At 40.5% G+C, this 12,286-nt stretch overlaps 2 protein-coding genes across 4 annotated transcripts in view; both read right to left on the bottom strand.

Moving 5' to 3' along the window:
* The window catches only part of aggf1 (angiogenic factor with G patch and FHA domains 1), a 74,239-nt gene that overhangs the window by 33,626 nt on the left and 28,327 nt on the right, over positions 1–12,286 (bottom strand). For all 3 annotated transcript variants that reach the window (XM_059974496.1, XM_059974497.1, XM_059974498.1), the window contains one exon: positions 9,671–9,980. In XM_059974496.1, the coding sequence (XP_059830479.1) occupies positions 9,671–9,980 (310 nt within the window). The remainder of the gene's footprint in view (positions 1–9,670; positions 9,981–12,286) is intronic.
* On the bottom strand, positions 2,209–3,277 carry LOC132396700 (stathmin-like). The gene has a single exon (XM_059974501.1). The coding sequence runs from the start codon at positions 3,196–3,198 to the stop codon at positions 2,755–2,757; it is 444 nt and encodes a 147-aa protein (XP_059830484.1). The 5' UTR covers positions 3,199–3,277; the 3' UTR covers positions 2,209–2,754.

The raw sequence follows: 12,286 nt of genomic DNA on the forward strand, positions 1-12,286 counted from the left end.
CCAACTTTTCTCTCCTACACCACTTTCCTCCAGCCACATATTCATCCATGTTATTGATGCTGGCCTAATACATAGGGTATAATCACTTAATACTTTTTTTTTCATGCCACCCACCTTATCATTCTCCAAACTCTACAGTCAGTCATTTATGTTATTTGTTCTCGTATCAGGGAGAAAACAATGAAAGTCACATCAAAATTCAAGATTATTTAATATCATTTCCAGTACACAAGTGTTAAGAATTAAATAATTATTAGTCCAGATCAGCTGCAGCACAAAATAAATGTAATAAGATAGAGAACATAATAATAATAATAAAAAACAATAAATGTAAATACAAAAGTTGGCTTGCATATTAACTGCACTAAAGTGATGCTAGGCACAGGACTGTCTCTGCATAAGATGACCCTGACAGAAAATGATAAAATAGTGGTGGTTCAGGTGTGAGGTTCTTAAGGGTGTCATAGCCAGGGGTGGTAGTGGAGATAAGCTCCCACTACCTATAAAATGTTCCAAATGGCATGCGATACATACAGCCTCTGACAACCAAGTCCAACTCTTGCCCTTCACATGGCGTAGCTACTAGGCCCAGCGGAACTGTTTCTATTGACAAGAAAAAGGGCAAAGGCGGACCACTGGCACTTTAAAACCAGTTGTTTCAGGCAGGTGGGGCTCATCAGCCTTGGATAGCAGTCCACTAGGAGAAGGAAGACTCTGATTTTAAACCTCCACTGCCTTGTGGTCATACCCACTCTTGAGAAAGTCTTTGGGAGTAAACCCTGAGGAAGAAATCCAGAGCTGAGGTCCCTGAGGCAGACTGATGTTGTTGACAACTTCCTTCTGGCAACCTCTGTGATGACACTAGTGCCAAGCTGTATCGGCACTTGCCCTTCCCTTGGACTACATCAGTGACGTAAAGAGGGGGAACCCGCTGCATGGGCAACAGTCGTTTCTTCAAATCTTCCCACTCAGCCTTGTGGACTGGAAAGAACACAGTCCACCAGAGGTGAAAACCCATGATCCCCTGGGATCAACGGGTACCCGCTACAGGTTCGGGGTATGGACAGGTGGAGATGTTGATCAGTCTTACAGTTTGGAGAAAGTAACAGCTTTTAGGTGGTAATGGTGCTATGTTTATTTTAAAAGAACTTACGCTAGTTAACGTAATGACCATGAATATACAGTATAAGTCTTGTGCACTGTTGGTGTGTGTGTGTGTGTGTATACACACACACACACACACGTGTCCCATTTTTCAAATGTTCACTTTACGACACTTCGCTGTTACGAAAGACCTACATTAGTTAATTGTTTTCGCTAACAGAAGGTGTTTTCACTGTTATGAAAAAAGGCAGTGCACACGCCTAGCAGTCAAGCTTCTCCCCGGAACTGCATTCTAGCTGGCATTGCTTAAACATGTGCCTGTGAGCATCTGTGTTTTATGTCGATTTATTGTGTGCATCTGTTAGCAAGATGAACTCTAAGGTATCAGAAAAGCCTAAAAGAGCGTGTAAGGGCACTTAGCGTGAAACTAGATATAATTAAGCGTTTCGATCATGGTGAACGAAGTAAGGACACAGGGAGTTTGGCTAGGGAGGCTGGGTTTGTGGAAGATGACGAAGATGATGTTGAAGAGGTTTTGGCATCCCATGACAAAGAACTGACAGATGAAGAGCTGATAAAGAGGAAAGGATAACAATTGAAACCGAACGCAGTAACCGAACGCAGTAAAGTGAAGTCATCCAGGAACTGAACATGAAACAATTGCATGAGATTTTCGCTGCGATTGACAATGCTGCAATGATTGCAGAAAAGTACAACTTTAATTTTGAAAGGGTACGTAGGTTTAGGACATATTTGCAGGATGGTTTGAGTGCTTACAAAGAACTGTACGATAGAAAAATGCGTGAGGCTAAGCAGTCAAGCAAACTGTCGTTTTTCAAGCTTTCCACATCAGCCACAGCAGATGACGAAACTCGACCTTCGACATCGAGGCAGGCAGACATAGAAGGTGACCTGCCTGCCCTGATGGAAACAGACGACGATGAGATGACACCCCAGTCTCCCACCATCCCAATCTCCCGACGACTCAGCCTAACACACCATTATCAGTGTGCTCACTGCCTTCCCGATTCTGGTAAGTGAAACTACGCAGTATATACATTATTTCTACTTTATACAGGCCGTGTATTTTTATGTGTTATTTGGTATTTCATAGCTTAAGGGTTACTGGAAAGAATGCTTCTGCGAGAGCACTTGCACCAGGTGTTTCTGCCAAGAGCGCTTGCATGAGATTTTTGCTACAGTGGACAGCAATGATTGCAGAAAAGTATTCCTACTTTATTTTTTTTAATGTCCAGTTTTATTGAAGTTAAAGACAGGTGCAACTGGTTAGGCAAGTTTATATAGTTACACACTAATGAACTAAACATGTAACACATCAGTAAAGCATGCTGGAAATTACACTTTCACAAATACACTAACCTGAACCAGCAATTCTATTCAATTCACTACTAGTAGAAAACAAAATGCAGTTCAAAGTATCTACATCAGGAAAAAACCCACAAGAATGTTTACAAAAAAAGGTGGAAAGCATACAAATACAATCCTTCCTTCTCCAAAGAGCTTTTGGCTCTCAGTTGCACACAACTGCATTTACAAATTAATTTCCATAAACACACTGGCCAATTAAAAACATCTTTGGATGTTTGAAAAAAAAACACTGAAATTCCAAATGAAGGAGGGGGGAAGGAATTAGTCTTTTGTTTCTTTGATCTCTTTACTCTTCCTCACTTCTTCCACCTGCTTTTCCTTCTCTCTTAAACGCTCCAGTTTGGCCGCTAGTTGAGCTTCACAGTTCTCCTTGTTGGCTTCCATCTTTGTGGTCAGTTTCTCTTCTGCCATTTTCTTGAAGTTATTTTGTTCATCAATAGCTTTCTGAAGTACCTCCTTCTCATGTTCTCGTTTTTCAGCCAATTGTTTCAGCACCTCTGCTTCTTGTGACTTTCGCCTGATCTCTGCGGCTTCATGTTTGCGTTGAATTTCTTCAAGCGAAAGTTCTTTCTTCTTGGGGGGGGGAGAAAGAGGAAATTCTGGAATAGCTTCAGCTGCAGATGGGCTCAGGATCAACTCAAAAGCCTGCCCTGAAGGACGCTTGTCCAATTCTTTAACTTTGATATCAGATGATGCCGATGCCATTGCAGAACATGTCACAACTAGCCGCTAACGTCAATTTTAAAGTTTTCTGATAATTGCAGCAAACCCCTTGCTCGTTAGCTTGTTTTGCTCCCGCACTCTGCACAAACCTACTCCCGTATTCCTACTTTATATAGGCTGTGTATTGATCAGATCATTCCTGCTTTTATTATATATTACTATTATTTTAGGTTTTAAGTGTTATTTGGCATGATTTGGTAGGTTATTTTTTGGGTCTGCGAATGCTCACTAATTTTTCCCATATAAATAAATGGTAATTGCTTCTTCAGTTTACAACAGTCAGGCTTACGAACCAGTTCATAGGAACACTCTACCTTTGCATAGCAGGGGAATCCTGTATATATTTTTTTTTATGATGAATAAAGTCTATTTTTGAAATTTAACAAATGACATATGACATAGCCAAAATAACTAGAGCAATCTCTGCTTAAGTAAACATTTCTTATATTTCCCATTTCACTTCAGATTGTCAGTGGTATTCCTTTTATGTAACACAGAGAAATTTAAGCGGTGTGAAATGAAGGCAGTAACAGACAAACACAAACTAAGGAATCTAGAAAGCTGTAAAATGCAAAGTGTAGGGTATGTCAAGAGGTCTAGCCACGCAAGCAGAGACAAAAAAGCTGAGACAATATTATAGGATAGCTAGCCACTTCTGATACAAAAAGAGAAAGCAAATTACTCAAGTTGATGAATTCAATAATTCATGTCCAATGAGAAAATGAGACCTGCAATTTCTCAAGCTTCAGATAGGCCTCATAATAACAGTGCAGAATGCCAGAGATAGGTTAGAGTAGAAGTGAGATAGAGAATTGAAACGCTAAGTTTAGGGTTGGCCTGCAGATTGACCCGACTACTCCTTCAGCAAGTTGTCACTAAACCCAGCTTCACTCTATCTGAGATGTTCCTTTCGTCCAAATTAAATTGTTTTGTATTTTCCCTTGTTCTTAGACCTGAAATTTTAATTGTTTTTCTTATACACAGATTTCAGACATGACCTACTGAGTGTTTCCAGCACATTTTGTTTTATTTCAGACTTACAGCATTTGCAGTTTTCTAATTTTGAATGATATTACTTCTTTCATTTATACTTCTGGACCATATACTTGTTACTATCCTTTTTTTTAAACTATCGCTTCTGTCATTTAATAGGCACTGCAATCTATATTTTAAATGTAGTTTGATTTTAGACAAACATAGAAAACCTACAGCACAATACAGATCCTTCGGCTCACAAAGCTGTGCCGAACATGTCCTTACCTGAGATATTACTTAGGGTTACCCATAGCCCTCTATTTTTTTCTGAGCTCCATATATCTGTCCAGGAGTCTCTTAAAAGACCCAATCGTATCGGCCTCCACCACCGTCGCTAGCAGCCCATTCCACGCTCTTGACACTCTCTACGTAAAAAACATATCTCTGACATCTCCTCTGTACCTACTTCCAAGCACCTTAAAACTGTGCTAGCCATTTCAATCCTGGGAAAAAGCCTCTGACTATCCACACAATCAATGCCTCTCATCATCTTATATACCTTTATCAGGTCACCACTCATCCTCCATCGCTCCAAGGAGAAAAGGCCGAGTTCACTCAACCTGTTCTCGTAACGCATGCTCCCCAATCCAGGCAACATCCTTGTAAATCTCTTCTGCACCTTTTCTATGGTTTCCACATCCTTCCTATACTGAGGTGACCAGAAATGAGCACAGTTCTCCAAGTGTGGTCTAACCAGGGTCCTATATAGCTGCAACATTACCTCTTGGCTCCTAAACTCAATCCCACAATTGATAACGGCCAATACACCATATGCCTTCTTAACCACAGCGTCAACCTGCGCAGCAGCCTTGAGTGTCCTATGGACTCGGACTCCAAGATTCCTCTGATCCTCCACACTGCCAAGAGTCTTGCCATTAGTACTATATTCTGTCATCATATTTGACCTACCAAAATGAACCACCTCACACTTATCTGGGTTGAACTCCATCTACTACTTCTCAGCCCAGTTTTGCATCCTATCTATGTCCCACTGTAACCTCTGACAGCCCTCCACACTATCCACAACACCCCCAACCCTTGTGTCATCAACAAATTTACTAACCCATCCCTCCACTTCTTCATCCAGGTCATTCTAAAAATCACAAAGAGTAGGGGTCCCAGAACAGATCCCTCAGGCACACCACTAGTGACTGACCTCCATACAGAATACAACCCATCTACAACAACTCTTTGCCTTCTGTGGGCAAGCCAGTTCTGGATCCACAATGCAATTTCCCCTTGGATCCCATGCCTCCTTACTCTCAATAAGCCTTGCATGGGGTACAATGTCAAATGCCTTGACGGAATCCATATACACTACATCTACAGCTCTACCATCAATGTGTTCAGTTACATCCTCAAAAAATTCAATCAGACTTGTAAGGCATGACCTGCCATTCACAAAGCCATGATTGACTATTCCTAACCATATTATGCCTCTCCAAATGTTCATAAATCCTGCCTCTCAGAATCTTCTCCATCAACTTACCAACCATTTTCTTTCTTCCCCTTCTCACTCTACTTGTATCTAAAAACTTAAAAAATTTCTACCCATGATGAAAAATTTTGATTTGGATAGTTCTACTTTGCATTTTATGAGCTATGTTACTGAGATTGTTTCAATTTTCTAGTTATTTTGAAGTTCATATATGTCATTATATACAATCCTGAGATTCATTTTCTGGCAGGCATACTCAATTATCCATAATATAATAACTATAATCGACATTTGTATATCACAAAAGCTTCCCGACTCAACTTGCAGTATCTCCTTCCGACCTACCCCTAACACCAACCCAAAAAGTTCTCTTCTCATATCCTTCTACTGTTTGCTCCGTTGTGTACATCTTAAATTTCCCCTTAAAATGCATCAGTGTACTTACACTAGTTGTTGCCCAGTCTTCTTAGTGCTGGAGATTTGAGTGTTTTCTAAATAATCATTATGACTTAATCCAATACATTCTGAAAATAGTACAGGCAGTCCCCGGGTTACGTATGAGCTCCATTCCTGAGTCCGTCTTTAAGTCGGATTTGTACGTAAGTCGGAACAAGTACATCCAGTATTATTTAGCGTCAGTTAGTCAAACATTTATCTTAGTATATATTTTACCTTTCTATGTACATAAAACACTTAAAAAACGTATGTATTCCAATAATTAAACTACTGTGTTGCTTAGTAATAATTGTAGCTTTCATCCGGGCAGGGTCTTTCACATGCTCCATTGTTCTCACTTTATCCGTCATCCTTTAAAATTGTTCCGATCATTGACCGACTGTAGCCTAACACTTTTTCAATGACCAAACGCCTCTTTCCAAACGCTTTATTATTTCCACTTATTTTCAATCGCGATTGCTTCCCGTCAACGGAACAGAAACACTGCGGGCGGCGGGTCCCGACCTGCGCTGGCTCCCAAGGTCCGCTGGGTCCTAAGGACCACCGTACCGAGACAGGCTAAATCGGACAAGTGGGGGCTGTGCTGGGTTTGGGTATTTCATCCACCACGATATTCCGCGTAGGAATTTAAACTGGAGGTGGCAATGTTTTTTTTACGAGGTTGAGTTGCGAGCTCAACATCAACCAGGCACAGATGGTACGGGAGTCACTGAATCGACATCAAGATCTCACTGCGCCACTAGCCGACCGGAATGGGGGGGGGGGTCAGAGTGACTCTTACTAAGAAAAACTTAAGCGAAATACAAAGTTAAACACTCAACACAGTGTCAACGGCAACAACTTAAAATGGTGGACGGCGTCGTGATCCGACTTAAAATGGCAGATGGCATTCTCCTTCTTCGGTTCGTAAGTACGAGTTATCTGTAAGTCGGATGTTCATAACTCAGGGACTACCTGTACATACTGCAACCACAAAATGCTGACATTGGAGGAGGCATTGACATTTTGGCTTTACATTTCTCAGGATTAGATTTTAAAAACTTATTTTAGAGTGTGTGGGCAATGTCGAGAAAACAGAATATTGTTCATTTCTAACGTCTTTGAAAAGATGGTGTACTGCCACCTTAAAAACACTTTATTCCTTCTGGAGGAGATTCTGCCAAGTTGTTTAATAAAATGGGAATTTCAGGATTTAAAAACAGTAAGAAGAAAGGAATTGCAATCTAATCTTAGTCAGGATGACGCCTAACTAGGGAGGGGAATTCAAGGCTATGGGGAACTGGCATAAGGATTGGAATGTGGGGCAGATCAGTAATGTTCATAGTGAACATTCCCTGCTACCTTTGTCCTTAATGTGGTGGAAGTGGTGATTTGGGCAAGGGTATAATTGGGTAAAGGTATAACTGGGCAAGAGTTTCAGAACAACCCATGTTCAAACATTGGAATGGATTCAAATACCTACTTATACATCGTCCTCTGAACCCTTAGTGCCTAGGTGACACATGGGGCCTCACCTACTTCTACCACAAATAGTTAATTTCAAGTCTTGTTGACAGTTCTGTCAGTTCAGTCCACAGCATTAAAGTTTTTAATGTTCTTGGTATTTTTGGTTAACCTTTTATAAAAAAAATTGATTTGAATATTTAAAAATTTTATAGTTTGAACTTTAATAGCTTGTAACCTCATGTACATCAGACATTTATAAAATGATAAATCACATTGTCAATTTTGGCAGCTAGCAAAACCGGAAGCAGAGCTATCTGTTGTCAAGACTCTCAGTGGGCTGAACTTTGTTTTTTGGATTGCCCACAGACTTGCTACTGTCCAATAATATCACTGGAGTTCAGATGCTTCAACGTTCAAATATTCAAAGTGCATTTATTATCAAAGAATGCATAAATCATACAACCTTCAGATTTGTTTGCTTATAGGCAGTTGGAAAAGCAAGAAACCTGAAAGAACCCAATAAAAAAAAGACCAACCCCGAGTGCTCAGCGAGAAAGAGAAAAAAAAGAAAACAAATCTCGCAGACAACAGAAGCCAGCAAAAAAAGCAGCATTCCAAACCAAATTGAGTCCTTGGATCCAAATCCCCTGAGCAGACCTAAAGCCCTGCCATTCAGTTCATCACACTAGCAGGGCAAATCGGCACAAAGTTTGCAGACATGAAGAACAGAAAATCAGGTTCAGTCTCATTGTCTTAGCATCACAGAGAGAGGAATGCCTGGACTATCTGGGCTGGTGTTTAAATTGTCCAATCCTTGCATTCGGACCCGGTCCTGCCATGGCAAATCGCTCCAGGCCTGGATCTCGCTGCCAGAGAAGCCATTCTTGACCACTGCAAATCAGTGTGGTGCCCAAAGCCTGACACCCTGCCTTAACAGTCTATCTGGGTCGGCACTTAGATTGTCCAGATAGTGTATTGGTCCTCGCATTAGGACCCAGACCTCGCTGTGGAGAATTACTCCGGGCCTAGAACACGCCACCCAGCGATTCACTTCGGAGCTGGATTCGATGCTGAAGAAGCCATTCTCCACCTCTCCAAATTGGCTCGGTGCCGAGAACGATCCACCCTCGCATCCTGGCCAGCCACTGAAACTTGTCTATCCCGTCTTCTTCACTCCAACCAGCACGGCTCGAACTGCAAATGCAGCAATTTTGCAGCGCACCAGCAGGGCACATCTCGCGAATTTGTTTTGCCTTTGCTCACCTCTTTGTTGATGCAGTGATAGTTTACCACAATTTACTTCAAAAAATATTATTAATAATGTTTTTAATTGAATTCCTTTGCTTTCAAACTACCAGTAAGCTCTCATGTCTTCTATAGCGCTATCTCAAACTGTAGTTTTCCGGTCAATAAGATACGCTTACTCCATTCCAACAACATAGATGGTAGCCTATAATTTCGATTGAGAGTACACAGGCACATTGTCTTTTATCTCCAAGCGAATTTCCACTTAATGACGGTGATTGCTGTTTCATATTTTTCTACTACTGCCACTGTTGCTAAGTACAGCTTCCCTACCTGCAATATTTGCTTCAGTGTTTCCAAACATTATATTCTGAAGTACTTAATGCAAACTGATGAAAGTGCATTGACCTAAAGCATAGACTATATTTCTCTCTTCAAAGATCCTGCCTGAGAGTTTCCTGTATTTTCTGTTTTTATTATAACAATCCTATGATTACATTGTAATTACTGTATTATTGACTACTTCCCCTCTTGTTAGGCTTAAATGCAATTTCAGATGGGGGAAAGCACATAGAAATCCCTTTGAATTATAGGATTCTGGACTCAGGAGTAAAGATGTCACAATTCCTGCCTCCATCCAGTACAGGACACAACAGTATTAAGCTGCATTTGGGAATTCTTATTATAAACTAAGCTTTCATTATTAAGTGATTTTAAAATGCCATTCAAATATAGTATGCCTCAGTATAACTAACTTTTCCCTTCTGATTATTTATACATCTATTCAAGTAACATTACTTAAAACAACACTCTGTCGATCAAAACATCACTTACCTTCATTCATAAAATCATCTTCACCTTCACCTGATTCTTCTGTCTCTTCATCTATTAAACTGCTTTTCTCAGAATCTGTGATTTCTCCTTCCTCTGGTTCACTTGCAAACCCAGCCTCTTCCAGCTTTACTTCAACATCCTCTTCACCTTGGATACTCAAGCCTAGATTTGAATTGAGTCCATTGGAGGAACTCTGATCAATATCCACCATTTTTGTTTTCTTTCGTTTTTCTGCTGATGGTAACTCATTCTCTTTCAGGTCCCAAAACCTGCAATTACTTGAAGCTTTCGATATTTCAGCTTCAATATCCTTAGAGGAAATAACATAAATATATTTCAAGGACAAGTCTTAGAAATGTTTTATGGCAGAATCTCAAAACTAAATAATACAATAGGATAAGGTGGAGAAATGGCAAATGGAGTTTAATCAGGACACACAAAGTACTGCACTTAAGCAGGTCACACAGGATCCTTCAGAGAAATGAAATACAGAGAAACCTTGGGGTCCAAGTCCTTGAAAGCAGCAACTCAAGGTGGAAAAGTTGGCTTATAGCATACTTGACTTTCTCGGTCAGTGCACTGAGCAGAGTAATTTTCACATCATGTTGCAGCTGCATAAAAATTTGGTTAGGCTACGTTTGGAGTAGTGTCTGCATTATAGGAAAAGTACGAGGCTTTAGACAGGATGCAAAAGAAGTTCACTAGGATGCTACCTGGATTAAAAATTTTTGAATTCAGTTTACACAGAGTGCTGTCAGAGGAGGTGGGGTGGTGGGGACAGATATAACAGCAACATTTAAGAAGCATTTCGATGAGCAGTGGGGTCGAGAAATATAGACTGCATGCAGAAAGATGAAGTTAGTTTAAATAGGCATCATTAGCTCAAGATGAAGCAGGCATTGTGGGCCAAATCGACTGCTTCCATACTGTACTCTTCTACGTTTGTTAAGTACAATGAAAAATTTCAGGAAAGTATTGGATATGTGCAAAGAAATTCTCACTCCAATCGCTATATTAACTGCTACTATCAATTAAGAATGATGCATATACTACTACTAATACAATTGAAAATCAGATGACTGGGAGTGAAATTCAGGAAACAATATCCTGGAGAATATAAAAAAAGTTTTCCTTAATAAATTAACTTTTTTAAAAAAACTGGAATGATTTATGTGTTTTAATTAAGTGCAAAACCTTGGTTGTGATCTTACAATAAATTACTAAAGCAACTTCACAGTGGAAGACACTAGCAACCTACCTGATAGCCAGAGGTCTCAGGGAATAAAATTAGGTACAGTCAAGATTACTAGAGAGAAAGTGCTTGGGAAGCTAAACGGACTAAGGATAGATAAGTCTCCCAGACAGGATGAGGTTCACCCATGGGTTCTGAAGGAGGTGGCTTTGGAGATTGTGGAGGCATTGAAAATGATCTTCCAGGAATCAATGGACTCTGGCATGGTTCCAGAGGACTGGAAGGTTGCAAATGTAGTTCCATTGTTTAAGAAAGGAGGGAGGCAGCAAAAAGAAAATTACAGACCTATTAGTCTGATATCGGTAGTTAGAAAGTTATTGGAGTCGATCCTCAAGGACGAGCTTATGAAATACCTCGAGGTGCATGACAAGACAGGCCCAAGCCAGCATGATTTCATGAAGATCTTGCCCCACCAACGTATTGGAATTTTTTGAGGTAATCTCAAATAAGATTGACAAGGGAGAGGCTGTGGATGTTGTGTATTTGGATTTTCAAAAGGCCTTCGATAAGGTGCCGCATAAGAGGCTGCTTAATAAGATGAGAGCCCATGGAATTACAGGAAAGTTATTGGAATGGGTGGAGCATTGGCTGATAGGCAGAAAGCAAAGGGTGGGAATAAAGGAATCCTATTCTGGTTGGTTGCCGGTTACTAGTGGTGTTCCGCAGGGGTCGGAGTTGTGGCCGCTTCTGTTTACACTGTATATCGATGATTTAGATTATAGATTAAAAGGTTTTGTGGCTAAGTTTGTGGATGACACCAAGACAGGTGGAGGAGCAGGAAGTGTTGAAGAAATGGAAAGGTTACAGAGAAACTTGGGAGAGTTTAGGAGAGTGGACAAAGAAATGGCAAATGAGATACAATGTTGAGAAATGTACAGTTGTACATTTTGGAAGAAGAACTAAATCAGGCAGATTATTATTTAGATGGGGAGAAAATTCAAAAATTGGAATTTAAAGGGACATGAGAGTCCTCGTGCAGGATACCCTAAAGGTTAACCACCAGGTTGGATCAGCAGTAAGGAAAGCAAATGCTATTTTGGCATTCATTTCAAGAGGAATAGTGTATAAGAGTAAGGAGGTGTTGATCAGGCTCTATGGGGCACTGGTGAGACCTCATTTGGAACACTGTGTGCAGTTTTGGGCCCCCTATCTTAGAAGGGATGTACTGATGTTGGAGAAAGTTTGGAGAAAATTTACAAGGATGATTTCAGGAATGCAGGGGCTAACATATGAGGAGCATTTGTCAGCTCTTGGACTGTATTCATTAGAGTATAGAAGAATGGGAGGAGATTTAATAGAAACATTTCGAATGTTGAAAGGGTTGGACAGAGTAGATATGGAAAGGCTGTTTCCCTTGGTGGGTG

This window comes from Hypanus sabinus, chromosome 7 (assembly GCF_030144855.1).
Source record: "Hypanus sabinus isolate sHypSab1 chromosome 7, sHypSab1.hap1, whole genome shotgun sequence".
In the NCBI taxonomy this organism is placed as follows: domain Eukaryota; kingdom Metazoa; phylum Chordata; class Chondrichthyes; order Myliobatiformes; family Dasyatidae; genus Hypanus; species Hypanus sabinus.

Excerpts from the sequence above, each read along its gene's own strand:
- LOC132396700 (XM_059974501.1), bottom strand. The coding sequence starts at position 3,198 with ATGGCATCGGCATCATCTGATATCAAAGTTAAAGAATTGGACAAGCGT.